At 49.6% G+C, this 20,595-nt stretch overlaps 3 protein-coding genes across 3 annotated transcripts in view; 1 reads left to right on the forward strand and 2 right to left on the reverse strand.

The window, feature by feature from the left end:
* Window positions 1-6,161, reverse strand: part of CBL (Cbl proto-oncogene) — an 83,036-nt gene extending 76,875 nt beyond the window's left edge. The window contains exon 1 of the mRNA XM_082660321.1: window positions 5,960-6,161. Within this exon, the coding sequence (XP_082516447.1) occupies window positions 5,960-6,154 (195 nt within the window). The 5' untranslated portion in view covers window positions 6,155-6,161. The remainder of the gene's footprint in view (window positions 1-5,959) is intronic.
* Window positions 6,162-10,812: 4,651 nt separating this feature from the next.
* Window positions 10,813-15,326, forward strand: DRC12 (dynein regulatory complex subunit 12 homolog; the record flags this gene model as incomplete). The annotated part of the gene is given in 8 exon segments (XM_082659287.1): window positions 10,813-10,821; window positions 11,591-11,672; window positions 12,094-12,159; window positions 12,695-12,816; window positions 13,316-13,406; window positions 14,795-14,817; window positions 14,819-14,926; window positions 15,192-15,326. Coding segments are annotated over 8 exon segments (636 nt in total).
* An 802-nt stretch (window positions 15,327-16,128) lies between these two features.
* Window positions 16,129-20,472, reverse strand: NHERF4 (NHERF family PDZ scaffold protein 4; the record flags this gene model as incomplete). The annotated part of the gene is made up of 9 exons (XM_082660553.1): window positions 16,129-16,967; window positions 17,226-17,426; window positions 17,575-17,793; window positions 17,894-18,090; window positions 18,315-18,519; window positions 18,781-18,917; window positions 19,008-19,197; window positions 19,467-19,678; window positions 20,220-20,472. 9 exons carry the CDS (start codon window positions 20,470-20,472, stop codon window positions 16,938-16,940), a joined length of 1,644 nt encoding a protein of 547 aa, XP_082516679.1. The 3' UTR covers window positions 16,129-16,937.
* Window positions 20,473-20,595: the final 123 nt, after the last annotated feature.

The following is a 20,595-nucleotide window of genomic DNA, read 5'->3' on the forward strand; positions in this document are numbered from 1 at the left end:
TTAGTAAATGTTACTTTAATTCAACACTCAAAAAAAAAAAAAAAAGATTCCCTACCTGATCCTCCTAATTAATCACATAGAAAATGTGGGAACATGTTTTGATCTCATTTTACTTTGTTAAAATGTTTGCACTTCATTCAGCACGTACTATGTGTTAGGCACAGGAACTGATGTTAAGACAGTCTTGGGACTTCCCTGGTGGCGCAGTGGTTAAGAATCCGCCTGCCAGTGCAGGGGACACATGTTCGAGCCCTGGTTCGGGAAGATCCCACATGCCACGGAGCAACTAAGCCCGTGCGCCACAACTACTGAGCCTGCGCTCTAGAGCCCACGAGCCACAACTGCTGAGTCCGCACGCCTAGAGCCCGTGCTCCGCAACAAAGAGAAGCCACCGCAATGAGAAGCCCGCACACCGCAACGAAGAGTAGCCCCCGCTTGCCACAACTAGAGAAAGCCAATGCACAGCAACGAAGAACCAGTGCAGCCAAAAATAAATTTTAAAAAAAGACAAAGCCTTGATCCTGAAGAGCTCTAGTGGAGGGAGAGACAGATGAAATAAAAAGTGGTAAATGCTATCACTTTTTTTTTTAATGAATCCCAATACCTTTATTTTTATTTATTTTATTATTTTTTTTATTTATTTGGCTGCACCAGGTCTTTGTTTCGGCATGCGGGATCTTTAGTTGTGGCATGCGAACTCTTAGTGGCAGCGTGTGGGATCTAGTTCCCTGACCAGGGATCGAACCCGGGCCCCCTGCATTGGGAGCGTGGGGTCTTAGCCACTGGACCACCAGGGAAGTCCCTACCTTTATTTTTAATCACAAATTCCTGGGTGACTAAAATTCCTAGAGTTAAAATTAAATTGGGAAGGGGCTGACTACCAGAAAATAAACACCTACTTTATTAATACAATAGCAACAGAAAGGGTTTCCAATTTTTAGAAGAAACATAACATGAACCAGCACCACCTGGTGGGTGTTACAAGATGAAATGCCCACATTTATTGTATTGAGAGCCCCCCCACCGCACTGCAGATGTTTCATCAAGGACAGCTGCCATCAGAGCTGAATGGCATGAATTAAGTGCAATGGGAGAATAACGTGTACAAACTTCCATGATAACCATGCAAAGTAACCAGTCCACATAATTTGAAGAGACACAAACCCTTAACTTAAAAGAAGAGATTTCTTTTAATGGTACTAGTTAAACACCACGTTAACATCATTCAAGAGAACATCTACTTTGCCTGAGTGTGTGAATGGCGGGTGTGAGAGTGTGTGTGTGCGTGTGTGAGAATTGCTGTTGTATACCTACACAGGTCACTTTCTGAAAAATGACTTTTGTTATCAAGACTTTGTTGTATACCTGAGAAGTCACTGTATGGAGGAAATAACTAAGCCTTAGGAGGTGGGTAACCCTGGATTCCAAGTCAAGCTCCCCTATTAACTAGGTTATATAACCTCTCTGAGGCTAAGTATGCATAAAATAGGGATGACACCGCCAAAGAACTACTGAAAGAAAGAAATAAGTTTAATGTAATTAAAAATGATTCCCACCCCCATACCTTTTCCTTTCAGAATTCCTTTGGGGCACACAAAGCAGTTTAACAAATATTTACAATGCACTTACTATTGTGTAAGGCCTTGTGACTGGACACTGCAGGAGATAAAGAGATTACAGTTGCTGTCCTCGTGGAGTTTACAATCTTCAGAGGTTAAGATAGAGAAGAAATATGTACATGATGTTTAAACTTAAGAGATCCCATATCACTTTGAACATAGTCACTTATCACTATAATGTAATCTCCTGGAATATAAGAATTTACACCTAGCACTACTATGCTCCTGATTTAGTGAGCGTGCAAGCATAGGAAGAAAGGTAAGAAGAGAGGGAGAAAAGAGTCCAATGAAATACACTGATTCATAAATTCTATTAAGTGCATCTTATTTCCAAAATACAGGAAGTTACTTAAGGTGCTTTTTTTTAGGGCAAGCAGGAGAAGGTAGGTAGCAGAAGGATTATCTTTTTACAATGCTTTTTTAAACCCATGCTTTAAAGGAAAGCATTTTTCCCATAAATTATAGTCCATTAAATAAATGAACACCTGGGCTTCCCTGGTGGCACAGTAGTTGAGTGTCCGCCTGCCGATGCAGGGGACACGGGTTCGTGCCCCGGTCCGGGAAGATCCCACATGCCGCGGAGCGGCTGGGCCCGTGAGCCATGGCCGCTGAGCCTGCGCGTCCGGAGCCTGTGCTCCGCAGCGGGAGAGGCCACAGCCGTGAGAGGCCCGCGTACCGTACGGAAAAAAAAAAAAAAAAAAAAAAAAACACCTTAAGGTTTTACTAACATAAGCTAATTTAAAATAAAAACATAGCATGGACCTAAAATACTGCCAGCATGATGCTCTGCTTCAGAGGTGGACAAACTATAGCCTGCAGCCTTTTTTGTACACCTGCAAGATAAGAATGGCTTTTACTTTTTTTTTTTTTTTTTTGCGGTGCGCGGGCCTCTCACTGTTGTGGCCTCTCCCGTTGCGGAGCACAGGCTCCGGACGCGCAGGCTCAGCGGCCATGGCTCACGGGCCCAGCCGCTCCGCGGCATGTGGGATCTTCCCGGACCGGGGCACGAACCCGTGTCCCCTACATCGGCAGGCGGACTCTCAACCACTGCGCCACCAGGGAAGCCCAGCTTTTACAGTTTTAAAGAGTTGTAAAAACAACAGGAAGAATATAGTGGGCTTCCGTGGTGGTGCAGTGGTTAAGAATCCTCCTGCCAATACAGGGGACCAGGGTTCGATCCCTGGTCCCACATGCCGCGGAGCAACTAAGCCCATGCACCACAACTACTGAGCCTGTGCTCTAGAGCCCATGAGCCACAACTACTGAGCCCGCGTGCCTACAGTCCGTGCTCCACAATGAGAGAAGCCACCGCAATGAGAAGCCCACGCATTGAAACAAAGAGTAGACCCTGCTCGCGGCAACTCGAGAAAGCCCGTGTACAGCAATGAAAACCCAACACAGCCAAAAATAAATTAATAAAATAAATTTATTTTTTAAAAAAAAGAATATAGTACTGCATATGTGGCCAGCAATGCCTAAAGTATTTACTATCTGTCCTGTGCAGAAAGTTTGCCAACTCCCACTCTACTTCATAACGGAATTTTGAGTCTCTCACTAAATTAAATACCTTGATACTTCTACATTTACATTCAAGGCAATTTATATGACTGCTCTCTCCACTCCCCTGCCCTGCTCTTTACTTACTAGCCACTTTCTTCACATACAAGTATCCTCACAAATATTAATTACAATATACCGAGGTGGCAAAAAAAACCCCTAGAGGCTGACCGCATCTTCTGTTTAATAGCAAGCATTCTAGCACAAGCATTTTTCCAAGAATGAGTTTAAGTTCTGCAATGGAATAGTAAATTGGGCCTATGTTGACCAGAACCCATGACTTATGCCAACTTCTCCATCCGTATACATCCAATATTGGAGAAGAGGAGACAGTTCCCAGGGCTAAACCAATAAGCTGATTAATAATAGGCTGGGATAATATTCACCTAGCTTCAACGACAAGGTTAAAACAGATATGAGATGGTGACTTAGAGCTAAAGTCAATAAATGTGTGGGACATCTATAGATCTGACACTAAGTTCTTCTCCACTTATATCATATGGCATGAAGTCAAGAAGGGTTAGTGATACATTTAAGGCTTTCAACAATACAGTGAAAAAAGAGAACATCTATGCTCTAAACAGCAAGAGTAAAAGAGACGGTGCAATCTAACAACACTACAGAATTAGTCAGAAAATCTAGAAAGCAGTATGAACCTACTGGACTAATACATCAGAAAGAACTACTTTCATTTCAGCACAACCAGTAATATGTGATATGGGGCAAAAAGTACTAAAAATCATTTTCCAAAACAAGCAACACAAGAATAAAATATTCCTTTCCCAACGCTAGAATGGAAAAGCTAGAAGCCTACTTTCCTTGAAACTACCGAAACCTGAAAAGCATTGACTCAAAACTGAGAGGTCTTTATACTTCCCAAATAATTAAACATTCTGCAGAAGAAATCATAATTCAATACACACTCTTTAAAGAGATGAATGAGAAAGACTTAAGGGGAAATCTTATTTTAAGGACTACGTTACATAGACTCAAAAGTTTGATTAAAAGTTTATTATTTTTAAGGAGAGGTCTCTAATCAATATGATTTTGATACATCGCATGTTGATACAATGAGAAACTAATTAGAAATGTAAATGTTTTTTCATTCCAGTAGAAACTTTTTAAGTCATTAACTCTAAATCCCTAAAATGCAAACCTACAATCTTCGGCTTTTGAATATATTCCATATATATTTTCAAGGCGTCAATGCATTTAAAACTTCCTTTATGCCTAACTTTCTTTAATGGTTTTATTACAATTTCTAATAATGAAATTAGCATTATAACACCAATATAATCAACATACAAATACTTGTTTATTAATTACCATACCAATTACTTAACATGAGAAAAACCAGCAGTGAAAAAGTAGCTTCTGAAACCACTGGTATGCACTACAGGAGTGCTAACTCATACACGGGACTTATTAAGAATTTATATAGAACATTTATATTTGCCAAGTGCTTCACAGTCACTTTTATTAGCTGTTTCTAGTGCAAAACAATCCATGAAGAACTTTACTGAAGAGGAACCTAGGCCCAGAGAGGCACCAAAGAAAAACAATTTTACTCTGGAGGAAATAACACCATTCTCTTACAATCTATGCCTGATCCTTCTAATAATCACCTTTCATCTGCAGAATGAATTTTGCAAAAATAAGTTATTAATAAATGTGAAAAATAGCAAGGAAATATTGAATTCTCTGGAACAAACCATTAGACTGTTTAAACACTTTTAAATACTTGGGACTAACTACTATGTTTCACTATACAGACACAACTATAAGGAAGTAAAATTCTCTCAAATGCCAAACTTAAAGTGGGGTTATTTTTCACACTTGCTTAAAAAAAAAAGAAAAAAAAAAGTAACCAAAGCAGCTCATCTAACAAGTTTAAAGTCAGGTTCCATAATGAGGAGTCAGGTTCTATTACCAAAAAAAGTAGAACCCAACGAAAAGCAGTGTGTGTGTAAGGAGGAAGTTCTGGAAGAAGTCAGAATCTGCTGCCTAACCCGCTCAGTCAACATATCTCTCCTAAAATAATGGTTATGACCAGAACTTGTGGTTTAATCAGTGCATATCTATCTCAGCACCAGCAATGGATCCCATTCAATGTTTTGGAGGAGAAAAACTTGAGCCAGCGCTAGATGTGGAGGAAAGTTCCTTCCGTGGCTCATTTAAACACCCCCCATTTATTTTCTCTTGGTGTTGCATCTTAATGAGAAGAAAAAAACAGAAACAAAAACTATACGCTCACCTAGAGCGCAGTTTGCCTGCGGAGTTGTCAGGACCCCAGGTCTCTCAACCAGAGCCCGTAAACCTAATTCCCTAGTCAGAGCTCATCCAGCTAACAGTCCCAGCCGGTAAATCAAGCGCTCTTCCTCACCCCCTCCCTCCTATTTCCCGGGGCCAATTCCGTGACCCACATCCCTACACCCTACACAGAGCCGCAAACTCTGCACCCCCATTATACTTCCTCCCTGGTGGCTCCCCAGTTACCCTTCACCCCAGCCGCCACCCCATCTTTGTCTCGCAACCCCAAACACACATCTCAACGTTCCCTCACTCCCAACCGCAGCCCTTCCCCCACCGCCGACCCCCATCCTCCAGGTCTCCTCCCCACCCCCATATTCCCCACCCCTGCGCCCCGTCACCCCAGCTCCTCGCCTCCCCAGCCTCGCATGACCCGTCCCCTCCCCCAGCTTCCTCTGTCCCTTCCTTCCCGTCCCTCGGCCCCTCCGCCCACGCCCACCCCTGCTCCCGCGGGTCCTCTGCAGGCCTTTCACCTTGTCCATGAGCTTCCAGCACTTCTCCACCATCTTCTTGTCCACGGTCCCCGGAGGGTGGGGGCTGAGGTGGTGGTGGTGGTGGTGGTGCGGCTGGAAGGCGTCCTTCATGAGCCCGATCAGGCCTCCCGAGCCCGAACCCCCGGAGCCGCCGCCGCCCCCGGCCCCAGAGCTCTTTTTCACATTGCCGGCCATAGCCCGGGGAGGGTTAGGGGCCCAGCCGCGTCCGCCGGCTCCGCTTGGCTGCAAGTGAGGGAAAGAAGGAGGGCGTGAAGGAGGGGCCTCTCCCGGCCGCCGCCGTCACAGCCGCCGGCCGTCCGGGCGGAGGGAGGGGCGGTCGCGGGGAGGGGAGTGGGCGGCGCCGGGAGCGTGGGTCCGCGCGGGCGCGCCCCTTCCGAGAGCGCGAGCCCGGGGGAGGGAGGAGCGCGCGGAGCCGGCGCCCGCGTCGGGACTAGGGAGCGACCCCTCCTGCGCCACCCCTTTCCGAGCCACAGCTCCCGGAAAGCTGCGGCCAAGTTTCCGCGCCGTCTCCCCCGCCCCTACCGCGAGGTGGGGGAACGCAGCCCAGGCAGAACCTTCGCGCTGCGGCCCCTGCTGGAGGAGCGGGGAAAGGGCGGGGCGGGGTCTAACGTGGAGCCTGCGCACTAGGCAGAAGCCGAGCCCTCCGTGTTCCTTGTGGGTTGTGGGATGACCCTCCTGGAGGCGGTCATTGGGCTATTTAAATTAAGAGAGGTGGCCATAGAAAGAATCTGAACTTCAAGTCTTTACCCCACACCTGACAAATGAGGAAATTGAACTTAAAGCTGTTTGCTTAACACTGTGGGAGAAAAAGGGAAATTTTTCCCCACTCCTTAGTGTTTTAAACTAGTTAAGTCAGGACCAAGGACAGGAATGTGAATGCTGCAGATTGTTGCATCCTGATTAGACCCCAGAAAGGCTTGAGACACTTAGCCCTCGAGCTCTTCTTCCAGGCCCTTTGACCCTTCTGAAAACAAAACACTTACCCCTTTTTTTGCTTTGAACACAGTTCCTTTTCTGGAAATTGAATATGTACCTAAGATTCCCCTGCGCAGCACACTGCACCACAGGTGGGCACTGCCAGCATCAAGCCCTGACCACGGAAACCTTGAGCTTCAAGCCCTGGCCTGAGGAGTCCTCGCTCCTCCCAGGGAACAGTAATGCGGTTCCCAGTCACTTCCACTTTTCTAGTCTCAAAGTTCCTTTGAAAACTTTGAAAAAAAGAACCTCTCTCCCAAAGAAGGAAGTGCCCTGCCCCAATTTGCTAATTCTGAGCCTCTGCTTTGGGAGTATGCAGGCCCTGGTGTCTCAATAAGTACTCACTTCCTCCTTAGATTCCCCACCTAGCTCTTCTACAAAGCTCTTGACTGATTAGGGAATTAAGCTTATCAAACAGTCCTGTAAGAGGGGAAAAAATATCCTTGTCTGTAATTCAATGGCCTGTATCTAAGATTGATTGCAGAGTCAAAATTATTATTTCCTATCAGTAGAATTTCCATTAGTCAATTCCTACCTAGAAAGAGTTAAAATGTCTAAAGAAAACATATAGGCAAAGCTCTTAGATAATTGTCAAAACTTCCCATCCCTAGTGCATCCACCCTTAGTCGCAGGCTCTCCTTCCCTCTCCCTTGGTCTATTGAAACCTTTTCCTCACTGATTTCCCTGCCACCTCCAATCCATGCTGCCACCAGACCAGTGTTCCTAACGTATAGGTCTGACAGCATAAAACAAAACAAAACAAAACACTTTAAACACTCCCCATTGCCTCCTGAATGAAATTAACAGTTATGATCTAACTCCAAACTACCTTGCAGTTTTGTACTACTCCAGTACATATATCCCATGCTGGGTGACTCACCAACTCACAAAATACCACAATTCTTTCTTTTTTCATCACTATTACTCAGAGCATTCCCTCTGCCTAAAGAGTGCTACTAAAGTCCAATCCATTTTTTTATACTCAACTCAAATATTGTCCTCCTTTCCAGACAGTCCTCCTCTAAATTTCCATAACCATCTATTTCTCACCTGCCACACATTAATTTATGCTATATTGTCTTATCGACTTTGGTCTTCCACAGTACCTAGCACACTATAGACATGCAAGGGTACTTTTTCCCCTCGTAGTCAAATCCTAGATTTTATGGAATATAGGTTAAGAAATTAACCCTTGGAGCTGTGTATGAGCTTGTAGGTCATCTTCACAATGTACATCATCATTGTACATCTCTGGCTTGGTTTAAGGCTTCCAATTTGCATTATGTTCAGTATGGTCTGTATAGAATGGAATTGTAAAATTTGCACTCTTTTTCTGCTGTAGTAAGCCATATTTCTTTTTTATTTATTTATCTATTTATTTATTTTTGGCTGCGTTGGGTCTTTGTTGTTGCGCACGGACTTTAGATGGGGCGAGCAGGTGCTACTCTTCGTCATGGTGTGCGGGCTTCTCATTGTGGTGGCTTCTCTTGTTGCGGAGCACGGGCTCTAGGCACGTGGACTTCAGTAGTTATGGCACGTGGGCTCAGTAGTTGTGACTCGCGGGCACTAGAGCACAGGCTCAGTAGTTGTGGCGCACGGGCTTAGTTGCTCCGCGGCATGTGGGATCTTCCTGGCCAGGGCCTGAACCCGTGTCCCCTGCTTTGGAAGGCAGATTCTTAACCACTGCGCCACCAGGGAAGTCCCATATTTCTTTTAATATATGATGACCTATATTTGTCTCACATTTGAATGAAGTAGAGAGGGTGACGCTTCTCTCCTCTGTATCTCTTTAGAACCCCCAGAAGGGATCCTATTCAAAGGAAGACAGAGTTGTGCTGAAATGATCGTTCCTGTTTTCACTTATGAACTGAGGTTAATGAAGAAAGAAAGATTGGCCTTTCTTTCACAATTTTCACTTGGCTTGTTTTCATAATGTGCTGGAGGTTGAATTGTTGATCACAATGTCATTCTCATTCCTGGATTATTCTACAGCTGGCTCAGTTTGTATCACATCATGTGACCTGTGGCAATTTTCTTATTCCATTTCACCTTCGCCCCAAACCACATCCTCTCTGCACCTGAAAGTCGGTTGACTGAAGATATTTGAAAAGTAAATGCTTTTCTGAGACACGATATGTTGTTTATACTCTGTAATTTCTGTCCTCAATACAACAGAGACACTAATTATTCTACTCAAAAGTCCTCAAACAGGCTTCTGGATGAAGGGAAGGACCAGGACAGGAACCTCTACTGCATTCCTACTCAGGGAGAGAGGGTTCTGGGGGGAGGGGGGGAATAAATGAAAAACATGCTTCAAGATTAGAAGAAAAATCTCCGATTTGGGAGATGTGCCCAAGGTTATCTGACACTGAGGTACAGGAACAGTAAGCAACGGGAAGGACAAGGCCACTTCTTCTCTTTACTCTGTAAAATGTCCCCGGGGTCAGAGAGGTACCCTGCAGCCACGAAGGTGACAAATAAATATCATCAGCCTCTGCCTGAATCTGCCTGCTCCCTAGAGGAAGGATTTTTTCCCCCAGATCTCATGGCTATTTCTTCAGATCTGTTCCTGACAATAGGCAATTGACCAAAAATGACCAAAAAATGTTGAGGAAGACAGAGATAGAAATATCTAAAGAAAGAGTCTGCAGTTCCCTTAATCCGCAAGGGGAAAAGCCCTGAAGTTTCTGTTTTCATTCTAGCCAGTATGGTGTCCAGAGATCCCAGTGACAGACAGACAACAAGGCTCCCAATAGCACAGGGCTGGAGAGAGGGGGTGGGGGACGAGGGCTGCTGACCAGGGCAAACCACTCGTCATTGTCCCTTCCCCAGATTTATTTTTCCAACTCTTCATGACTCTAGCAAGAAGCATCCCTAAGTGGGGGGCAACCCCCCAACATTGCTCAGTAAATAATTTAAATAGAAAAACGCAGGAGGGCTTCCCTGGTGGCGCAGTGGTTGGGAGTCCGCCTGCCAATGCAGGGGACACGGGTTCGTGCCCCGGTCCGGGAAGATCCCACATGCCGCGGAGCGGCTGGGCCCGTGAGCCATGGCCGCTGAGCCTGCGCGTCCGGAGCCTGTGCTCCGCAGCAGCGGGAGAGGCCACAACAGTGAGAGGCCCGCGTACCGGAAAAAAAAAAAGAAAAAAAGAAAAAAAAAAGAAAGAAAAACGCAGGCGAGTCAGTAGAGGGTCAAGTAAGTCCACTAGAGGGAGCCCCAACCAACTCAGTACTGCAGAGAGCCAAGCAAGGTATTTTCTCAGCACCTGTCTGAAAGTCAACCACAGACAGGAATACGGGAAAAGAAGCAATACATTAAGTCACAATGAGAGAAGATAGTCCTGTAAATACCCAGGGGAAATCCAGGCCTTTCAAGACTTACAAAATCAAAGATTTCTTTTTTATTTTTTGACCGCACGCTGTGGCTTGCAGGATCTTATTTCCCCAACCAGGGATCGAACCTGTGCCCCTTGCAGTGGAAGCGCAGAGTCTTAACCACTGGACAGCCAGGGAATTCCCCAAAATCAAATATTTCAAGACCAGGAAACTGAGGCTGAGCAAGTTTAAATGGCTTGCTCAAGTTTACATATCTGGACGGAGGGGATAAGAACTCACAGCTCCTATCTCTAACCAGTGCCCTTTCTTCTCATTTGCATCTCTCTATGTCAACACCCTGGGGTCCTGGGTCTACCTCTCCTCTGCGTCTTATTTCTCTGAAAGGGGAAACTCTCTCAACCACCTTCTTCTGCACTTCTTTCCTTCATACACCACAGAGTGCCTTCCTGAAGGAGAGCTTCAGTTTTAAACCTAATAATGTCATTTTGCTGATGAGACCTTGGGATGTGTAAATTGCCCAAAATGGCTACTGTCAGTCCTTTTCCTCTGTATCAGCACAACAGCATTATTTCAGATGTGTAAATCTGTAATTTGTAAGTCTCCAAATTGCAGGCTGTGCTACAGAGAAGTGAATCATAGATGATCGGCTCCAAAGCCCTTTCTCCTCAAACTACACTTAGGATTTGGGGATAAGGAGAGTATTGGCCCTCTGAGACCTTGGTATTTTAAGCTTTGTATTTAGTCCCTTCTACCTTCCTATGAACATCATGTTTCCCAGTTGCCCGGACAACATGCAGCCTCCAGAAACCCAACCTTCCAGTTCTCAGTCCCGCCCCGGACAGAAATTTGCCACTCTGGATTGGTTCCCAGAACCCAGTCTCCTCCTCTGGCTCCTAGATCGTTGGGCCTTTTCTCTGCCCCTCCTCGTGAGTGGGTCACACCACAGGGAGAAACGACAGACGCAAGAGAGGGTCTTGCAGAAAGGAAGAGGCAGGGTAAGTAAGGATGATGGGAAGAGGGAAGGGACCAGGTACTGAGCTTTGTTTTCTCTGAAAGAGGATTGAGAGGAATGATTTCTGTACTTAGAACCTGACCGATAGAGAGAAACAACTCCATCCTTCCCAGTGGCCTCAGCCTTGCCTAAGTTTCCAAGGAAACCAAGAACAGAAGCTTCTGAAAAGTATAAGAGACAGAGTTGGAGACTAGGACACTAATTCTCCTGAGACTCCTGGTTCAGTCTAGGGGTCAGGTAAGCATCTCCATTGTCCAGACCTAAATACGAATCCCCTCTCTCCCCCAGGACAGCAAGGAAATACGACCTAAGACCAAAGAAAAAGGGACAAAACCTGGGACACAGAAGAAGAAAAGGAATGCAGCTGTTGGTGAGTCAGGCTGGGTGGAGGTGGGTGCCCCCTGCTTCTCCACGTTCTGGCTCAGAGACCGAGCAGAGGTCCTCCAGAGAGAATTCAGCCCTCTGCCCGATAAGACGGAGCTGTCTTGACCCTCCTCCTTCATATCTGCATCCAGATTCCATGGAGCTGGGGAAGTGGGGAAATCAGCACCCATGCCCATCTGAGCCCCTCTGGCTCTGTGCCTTCCTTATGTACTCATTACACATCTTTTGAGTACCTGCTATGTGCTGGGCAGTGAACTCATTAGGCTTTGCCATCAGAGATCCCTCATTTAGTGGTCCTGAGATCTCCTGCAAAAAAAAAAAAGTCCAGGGTGTGGGATGAGGATGGGAGGGGAGTAGGTAAGGCTGAGATCCTGACAAGCTGAGGCTCTGCCATCTTGCCAGGGCAGATGTGGAGACTGAATCCATACACAGGCTGGCACTGCTGGAAAAGGAGATGTTCCAAGACCACTTGGGTAAGAAGAGTGGAAGTTCTGGGGGCAACAGAGGTGGGACAATGGGCATTTCTGTATCCCTGGGAGCTTGAAGGGTTGGAGCTATGGTAAAGAGCTGAGCTGATCTCTAACCATCCCCTAGTGGAAAAAGATTGTCAAGAGTTAGGGTTGTGAGGAAACGGTGGGCAGTAAGGGCTGATAAAGGCAGCCATATTTTTCTTAATTTTTTGTCCGCACCACGCGGAATGAGGGTTCCCCGACCAGGGATCGAACCCTCACCCCCTGCAGTAGAAGCATGGAGTCCCAATCGCTGGGCTGCCGGGGAAGTCCCAAGGCTGCTATTTTTCATAGCCAGAACACAGAGGGAGTTTGTGGTTCTTAGTAACGAAGAGCCTGTAGGATTCTAGGGGGGGAAAATACAAACACCAGAATGACAATGAGAGACTGGCAGCCTGCTGCCAGGTTTCCAAAGGTGGGCAGAGTCCCTCAAGGCCATCAGGGCTGATTTAGTGGGGTCCCCAGCCAGTCCTGAGGGCTGCTCTGGGACTGTTCACAGCTCTGTGGAGGGATGAGGCCTGCCAAGACAAGGCTTCTGAAGACAAGCTGAAGCTGAGGATACAAGAAATGGAGGCTGAACTGGAGGGGGCCTGGAGTGAAGGGAAGGCCATATATGCAGGTGTGCAGTTGATTAAGCAGGTGGGCAGGAGACAGGGGCCTGGAAGAGGACACCCAAGAGGGCCAGAGGTTGCTGGGTAGGGAGACAAGGAGGACTCGCATCTGCCATGCCTAGTCTCAGCCTTCCCAGCACACACAAGAATCCTGAAGGAACCAAACAAAGGTCTCTGGGATCTTGGGCAGGGACCTTCCATGATGGCCCATGCCACACGCTTGATGCTGTGTGGATTACAATACGCAGCCACAGCCTTTATCTCATTCTTCCTGTGGGACTGAGTGGAGAGAAGGGCCTGAATCCCCATCCTGAGTGGCAGGGGGAAGGGGACCTTGTTTCCTAGCTCCCTCCCCAGCTTCTCAGAATCACCACAAGAAGAACCAAAAGGCCTTTATGTATCTGCCCCACTGGACCAAGCAGAACCCTCCCTACTCACAACTTCCCATCCTTTCTCCATCCCTCTGTCCCCACCTGGGTCCCTGGCCACCCACCATCCCCACCACAAACATGAGTCGTCAGTGCTGCACCCTGCAGGAGGTGATGGAGCCCCACAGCAGGCAGCTGGAGGAGGAAGTGAGGGGCCTTCGGGCGCAGTTAGATCAGCTTCCCCACCCTCGAAGCCCTTTCTCTCGGAGGATCACTGCTGCTGCCCAGACTGAAGAGGTGGATTTAGGATGTTTCTTCTCTAGAAGACTGCAATCTAAGCTCTCATATTGCTTTCCCCACTGACCTTCCCACCATTGAGAATCGCAGCAGACGGTTCAGGACAGCAAAAAAAAAAAATCTTAAGCTATAAGAAGAAGACCTTAGTCTTCCCTGGTGGCGCAGTGGTTGAGAATCTGCCTGCTAGCGCGGGGGATGTGGGTTTGAGCCCTGGCCTGGGAGGATCCCACATGCCGCGGAGCCACTAGGCCCGTGAGCCACAACTACTGAGCCTGCGCGTCTGGAGCCTGTGCTCCGCAGCAAGAGAGGCCACGATAGTGAGAGGCCCGCGCACCGCGGTGTAGAGTGGCCCCCACTTGCCACTAGAGAAAAAGCCCTCGCACAGAAATGAAGACCCAACACAGCCATAAATTAATTAATTAATTAATTAAAAAAAAAAAAAGAAGAAGAAGAAGACCTAAGTCTCTCACCCCATTTCCCTCTGTCAGTGGTGTCTCCAAATCCAGTTCTCACTCCCCACCGCCTCCATGTCTCCCATAAGCAAAACATATTCCCGCTCAGTTTGGCTGATTTTTATATGAAACCAAGCTTAAATGAAACTGTTTAACTACTTATTTCCTTATCTTCAAGGCCTAATGCATGGTAGGTCCTAAATAACTATTTGCTAATAAATGAGAGAGCTTCTAAATAAGCATATACGTGTGTGTGTGTGTGTGTGTGTGTGTGTGTGTGTATAAGCTTTTGTTCTCTTCCATCTTGGTAACAGGATAGAGTTGAAAAGTTTTAGCATGGTGCACAGATTTTCCACAATTTTGGCCTCAAATTTTCTTATCCTAAAATAGCTTTATTTTAGCTATAGATATCCAAGAGCTGCTTATCTGCCATGCAGGCCCTGAGCCCCTTTCCTAATCTTTGCCTTATCTCACATTTAAATGCAGTCAGCATTTATGAAGCACTTCCTGCCTACTCGGTGCTTTCCCATACATTATCACATTTAACTCTCACAACAAGCCTGTGAAGTATGGGTCATTTTCTCTATAAAGATGAAGAAACTGAGTCTCAGAGACAGAGATGTCAGACATTACACAAGTAGTAAATGACAACCAGATTTGGGACTCAGATCTCTTGTCCCAAGCCCACTCTCTCTACTCTACCTGAATGGTATATTTCAGCTCTTTATAGGAACTATGGGAAAGTTGATGGCTCTGGGGAAGTCTGGAATGATCCCACTCAAGTTCTGCTCTTTGGGTCCCTTTGGAGACTCTGTTCAAGGGTAGAGTGTCACCGTCCTGTCCTCTTTCATCCTTCTGCCCCCGTCCCCAGAGATGTGCCAAAGGGAGGCTGAGGGCTACACGGAGAGAGGCCTTGCAGGCCCTTGGAGAGTGGGACCGAACTCTGGCTCAGCTTCGGGCCCACGTGGCAGACATGGAGGCCAAATACGAGGAAATCTTACATGTAAGCCCTACCCTCTGAAGGCCAGCCATCCCAGTGCCCAGCACCCCCCCAAAAATCCCAGCTAATGTGACAATGACAGGCCAGGGGGAAGGAAAAGAAGCATCTCCGTAGGGAACTCTGCTCTATCCTCAGGGGATACAGCCATGCCTACCCACTAAGAATAAGAGCTTTGAGAAAACACTGTCCAGGAAAGCTTACAGACCAACCTGGGACACCCCTCAGCCAGCCCTCTCCCTTCCTGAGATCTGAAGCTTGGTGTCTGCAGGACAGCCTGGACTGGCTCTCAGCCAAACTGAGAGCCGTCAAGCCGTCCACGCCCGGCACAAGGGGCAGCTCCGCCAGTTTGGACTCAACCCCCTGGATCTTTGACTGTGAGCCTCTAGTCTCTGGGGCCCTCTGAGGCCCCAGCAATAAAGCTGTCTGTATGTAGAACTCAACAGGACTGTGGGCTGTGATTTTGGGCAGAGATGAGCGCCCCTCATAGGAACATCTCAGTTCTGGGCTGACCCATTACCCTGAAGACTGAATAATAAGAGAGAAATTTGACAAGGTCTCAACTTCTCTCCTAGAGAAACTGGGTCCCACCCCTTGAGCCTGAGGCCCTTTTGGTCACCCTACCCCCACCAACACAAACAAAGGCAGCCAGATTTGTGGGGAAAGGCCATTTCTATAATAGACCAACGGTGACCAGGCACCAGCTCCCACAATCCTAAGGTGCCCACAGAGGGAAGGTGCAGCCGGTCTCCAAGTTCCTGCAATATACCCAACAGTCCTGGAGTCATGCTTAGGGCAAATTCCAGGTGGCTTCAATCCTAGCCGGCCCCACAGCCCGCCGGGAAAGGGAAAACTCTGTTTCTTCTCTATTTTGCTACAACGTTCTCAGTTCTACTTCATTTCTGGTGAAACGTGGAGGAGGGAGGTTTCCCACACCAAGTAATTCTCCGTAGACACAATTTAACTTTTGTGTTACAATTTAACTCAATTCCGACACAGTCTACCTGGAGGTATCATCAGATCCCGCAGGTTAAGGGTTCTGTCCCACAGACTGCCCTCGACCTCCAATACCAATCTCGAGTCCAGAGATTGTGCTTCTGACCTACTAGCTATAATCAGAGGTTCCCACAACCCCCTCCTTGGGTTCAATCATTTGCTAGAGTGATTAAACTCAGGGAAACAGTTTAGTTACTAGATTACCAGTTTATTATAAAGAAGACAACTCAGGAACAGCCAGATGGAAGAGATAAACCGGGCGAGGTATGACCATGGAAGCTTCACGCCCTCTCCAGGTGTGCCACCCTCCCAGCACCTGCACGTGTTCAGCAACACGGAAAGCTCTCTGAAACTGTCCTTTTGGGTTTCTATGGAGGCTTCATTATGTAGGCAAGATCCATTGAACACTGGTGATTAATTCAACCTCCAGTCCTCTCCCCTCCCAGGAGGTTGAGGGTAGCGGTGGGGGTGGGGCACTGAAAGTTCCAAACCTCTAATCACATGACTGGTTCCCCTGGAAACCAGTGCCCCATTCTCAGGTGCTTTTCAAGAGTCACCTCATTAACAAAACTAGGTGTAGTTGAAAGGGGCTTATTGTCAAAAACAGAAGACAGCTTTCTCTCTCTTACTACTTAGGAAATTCCAAGCATTTTAGGAGCTCTGTGCCAGGAAAGGGTATGAAGGCCACACATATATTTCTTGTTATAAATCACAAAATCATACCACTCATCTCACGCAGATCTTCATCCTTGGGGCACAGCTCCCAAAGATCCCATGTGACTTCCTTTGGAATCAAAGGGGAGAATCCCTCATGGGCCCACCTGAGGCCTCTGGCCACACCCTCTTCTAGGATGTGGGCCCATGGGAAGGGAGGGAGGCCAAGGACTATCCTGTGATGGAGGTATCCGGAGTCCTAGAGCTGCAGCTTCTGGTTTAAAGAGAGCATCTCAGCTCCCACCACCTCAGGCTGGAGAGTGGAGACAGGAAAGCTTGGGCAGATCTGTGCCAGGCATAGGGGGTGCTACAGTAGATCTGAGGCTACAGCCCAGTCCTAAGCAGAGAAAGAAGGGAAGAGGTCATTCAGAGACCAGAGGAGTTCCCTTTCCCTGTGCCCCCCCCCCACCTCACTGGGATGCCCAGGAATGGGGCTTCTTCCCTGGGTCCTTCTGTCCCCACGTACCATGGCCTAAAGTCCCAACCTGAGTGCCCCACCCTGCTTCACCCTGCAGCTTCCCGCTCTGCCCTCTGCTCTGGCTCCCCTCTGTCCTCTTCTGGCTGACTCACAGTCCATCTGTCTCTTCTTCCTCACCTCTCCAGACCCTGGGGGAATCCAGGCTTCCAAGCCCTGCTGAGATCTGGCCGCCAGCTTCAGGCATAGGGGTGGCTCCGCCTCAGCCAGCTGCTGAAGTCTTTCCAGGTCATTCTCTCCGCCCATGGGATTCCCGTTCACCTCCAGAATCACATCTCCCATTTGCAGTCCCGCCCGGGCAGCTGAGCCTCCTAGGGTCACCTGGTGGAATGGGGTAGGGGGGAACGTAGAGCTCGGAACACCAGGGAAAAGTCTGCTGGGTGTACTGAGGCTCTGGGAGGGAAGCAGAGGAAGGCTTGTCAAGAGGCAAATGATTGAAAAGATCCAAGGTCCCTGGGGCATCAGTCACCTGGGAGATGAAGAGATGAGGCCCACTGGCCACACAGCTGAGTCGGAAGCCATAGCCACCGCCAGGCCCAGGGTACAGGCAGCACTGGCGGAAGCCGCGTGGGACGGTTGTGTCTTCAACTGGTGGGTCCCTGGTCTCAACCAGAGAGGCTGAGCAGGTATCCTGGGGAGAGTCAGGAGCCTCTGTGCTCTCCAAGAAGAGAAGTGGGGACAAGCGAACCTGGAAAAGAGGAAGATAGGACAAACCATGCTGCTTGTTCCCCCACCCGAGCCCTGCTCTCTTCCTGCCCTCTCTCTAGCCCCCGCCCCTCAGCTCGCACCATGTTGAAGAAGCGGTCAGCCTCGGGGTCGACAACGATGAGCGAGACGCAGGAGCCCTGTGCCCGGATCTTGGACACTGTCTCTTCATGGCCCAGCCCTTCCACGCTCTCCCCAGCCACAGCCACCAGCCGGTCCCCAGCCTGCATCCCGGCCTTCTCTGCTGGCAGTCCTGGGTCCACCTCCCACAGGAACTGACCTGGGATGCAGACATCCTCACTGCTCCTTCCCCACTGACCCCCAGTGCCGGCCCAGGCCACCGTATGCACCCCGGGGGACTGACCCAGGGCTACACAAGAGGAGGAGGCCTGGGCTGGGGTTCAGCCAGGGCCACCACTTGTGTGCACTGAGAGGTGTATATATACACTTGTGTGCCCACCCCAAGGCCCACCTTCCCTCCCTGCCCCCAGGGCTCTCACTCACCGAGCTGACCGTCAAGGCCCTTCTCCTCTCGGAGCACGAACCCAAAGCCCTGGGGCCCTTTCTCTAGATGCAGACAGCGGGGCTTGGTAGGCAGTGCCCAGCCCTCTGCCAGGGGTGCAGCCAGGGGCATTCCCAGCTGGCGACACTGTTCCTCCACCTCTGGCCCTGCCACCAGCAGGGTCACCTGCTTGCCACTCTGCCAAAGCTGTGGGGACCCAGCAGGGCATCAGCGTCAACCACCTGGGTAGGGAGGGCAGAGGCAGGCGCCTCCTCACAGCCCCTCTTCCCAGGCCCAGGAATGAGGCACTAGGGAAGGGAGGGGAGGGCCCAGCACAGAGTGTAAAGGGAAGGATGGTGACAGGTACAAGGTCAGATCAGGCGATTAGGCGTGTGGAGGAGGAGTCTGCTTCCAGAGGCAGGGACCAGGCCCGAGGGGTGAGGATGGATGGGAAACAGGCAGTCATACCTTCTTGCTGAGTTGGGTATGCGTGAACTTCTCCACGCTGACCCCATTCACTTCTAGCAGCCGGGCCCCAGGGGGCACTCCTGCCTGCTCAGCTGCTCCTCCAGCGCTCAGCACTAACCAGAAAGGACCCCGATGTCCTGGAAGCACAAACAGCAAGTCCCTGCCTGCTGCCTGCCCAGAGCAGGGCTGAGAGCCCCCTCCTGAGCCCTCCCGAGCTCCAAGCCCACCTTGGGTGATACTGAAGCCAAAGCCGCCCTCGTCTTTCACTATGTGGCACAGCCGAGGCCGGACCCCTCGGCCGAGCGTGGGACAGAGGTGGGCGTCGTTTCCCTGCTGAGCTCGGGCCACCTCACGCACGTGCTGCGCCAACACCGTCAGCAGTACCCGAGGACCGCTGGCCCGGATGCGGCGTATCACCTGAACGGTGGGCACACGGAGCAGGCTTGGGCTGGCCCCTCTTGCCAGCTTCCCCTCCCTGGAAGCTACACCTTTCACCATGGAAACCAGCTCTCTGGACACCTTCACGCAACCATTCGGGCCTGGGCGTCCCTAAGTTCTGGGAGATGGGGGAGGTTGAGGCTTGGGTCCTGCCCCCATATACCCAGGGAGGTGACCAACCGGCTTCTGTCTCCCTGAGGTGCTATAGAATGTTCTCCTGTACCACAGGGGTCCCAGCCCAACCTCACCACTGAATAGTCTTCATGTTCCACGACATGGTTGTTCACCCCCAGGATACAGTCTCCTTCCCGAAGACCCTGGCGCTGGGCAGAGGTGCCTGGCTCCACCCTGCACACCACATGCCCAGCCCTGCCCCGCTGCTGCTGCAAGTGGAAGCCAAAACTCCTGCCCTCCTCTCTGTTGAGCAGATAGAAGCGAGGTCGTTCCAGGCTCCAGAGATCTGGAAGGGGAGGTGGGCAGCAGAAAAGCGGGAGGAGAGGGGACATGACCCAAGTACAAGTCACCTTGTGTCTGGCAGACCCTGCCCTGTGATAGAACACCAGACAGGCTTCTGCCCAGTTAGGTATTGGGCAGGGGGACTGAACACGGACCAGGAAATGCCTGGCCCCCTTCCACCGCCACGTGGATACTCCCACCAAGGCTGTTATCAGAGGGAGACAGAGTGAGCGGTTACCAAGGAGACGGGAAGCTGTGTGGAGCCCTGGTGGCTCTGGGGAAAGGAAACGGTTACCCCAAGTGGTGGGGGGTTACCAGAGGGCTCGTGGTCTTCAGCCAGGGAGAGCACAGGATTATCAATGCCCAGTTTGGGGTTAAACTCAAACTTCCTGCAAGGAAGCAAGTCAAGCAGGTAGGAGAAAACTGACATCCGGACTTGGGTCCCAGGCTCGCCTTGAGGTGCTAATGGCTAATGGCAGCTGAAGAGCTTCCCCACCTTCAATCCCTCCTCCCCTTGCCCCAGTCCTTCACAGCACAGCACTTACGGGGCCAAGGAAGCTGTGTCCTGAAGATCTGCTGGGAAAAGAAGGGGTGAGGGAAGGAGAGGCACATTCTGCCCCCCCGAGACTCCTCTTCCATGGTCATTAACTGAAAGGACTTCGGGGAACCCCCAAATTCAGGACTCACTCCAAAAGGGTCTTCCCTTCCCCTTCCTTCCCCTCCCCGGCCAAGGCCTCCTGATATGCACGGAAGTCCGAGCATATCAGTACAGGGCGTGGACCAGTAAGGCAGACACATCCGACCACTCACCTCTCCCCTCCTGACTTCCACTCTACTTGCCTCAGGGCTCCAAGCCCCAGTACCAAGTGTGTCCTGGCCCCAAAGCCTTCCAATCTGCCCTCTGCCCTAAAGCCCCCCGCA

Source organism: Grampus griseus (genome assembly GCF_964374135.1).
Source record: "Grampus griseus genome assembly, chromosome: 8".
Classification (NCBI taxonomy): Eukaryota; Metazoa; Chordata; class Mammalia; order Artiodactyla; family Delphinidae; genus Grampus; species Grampus griseus.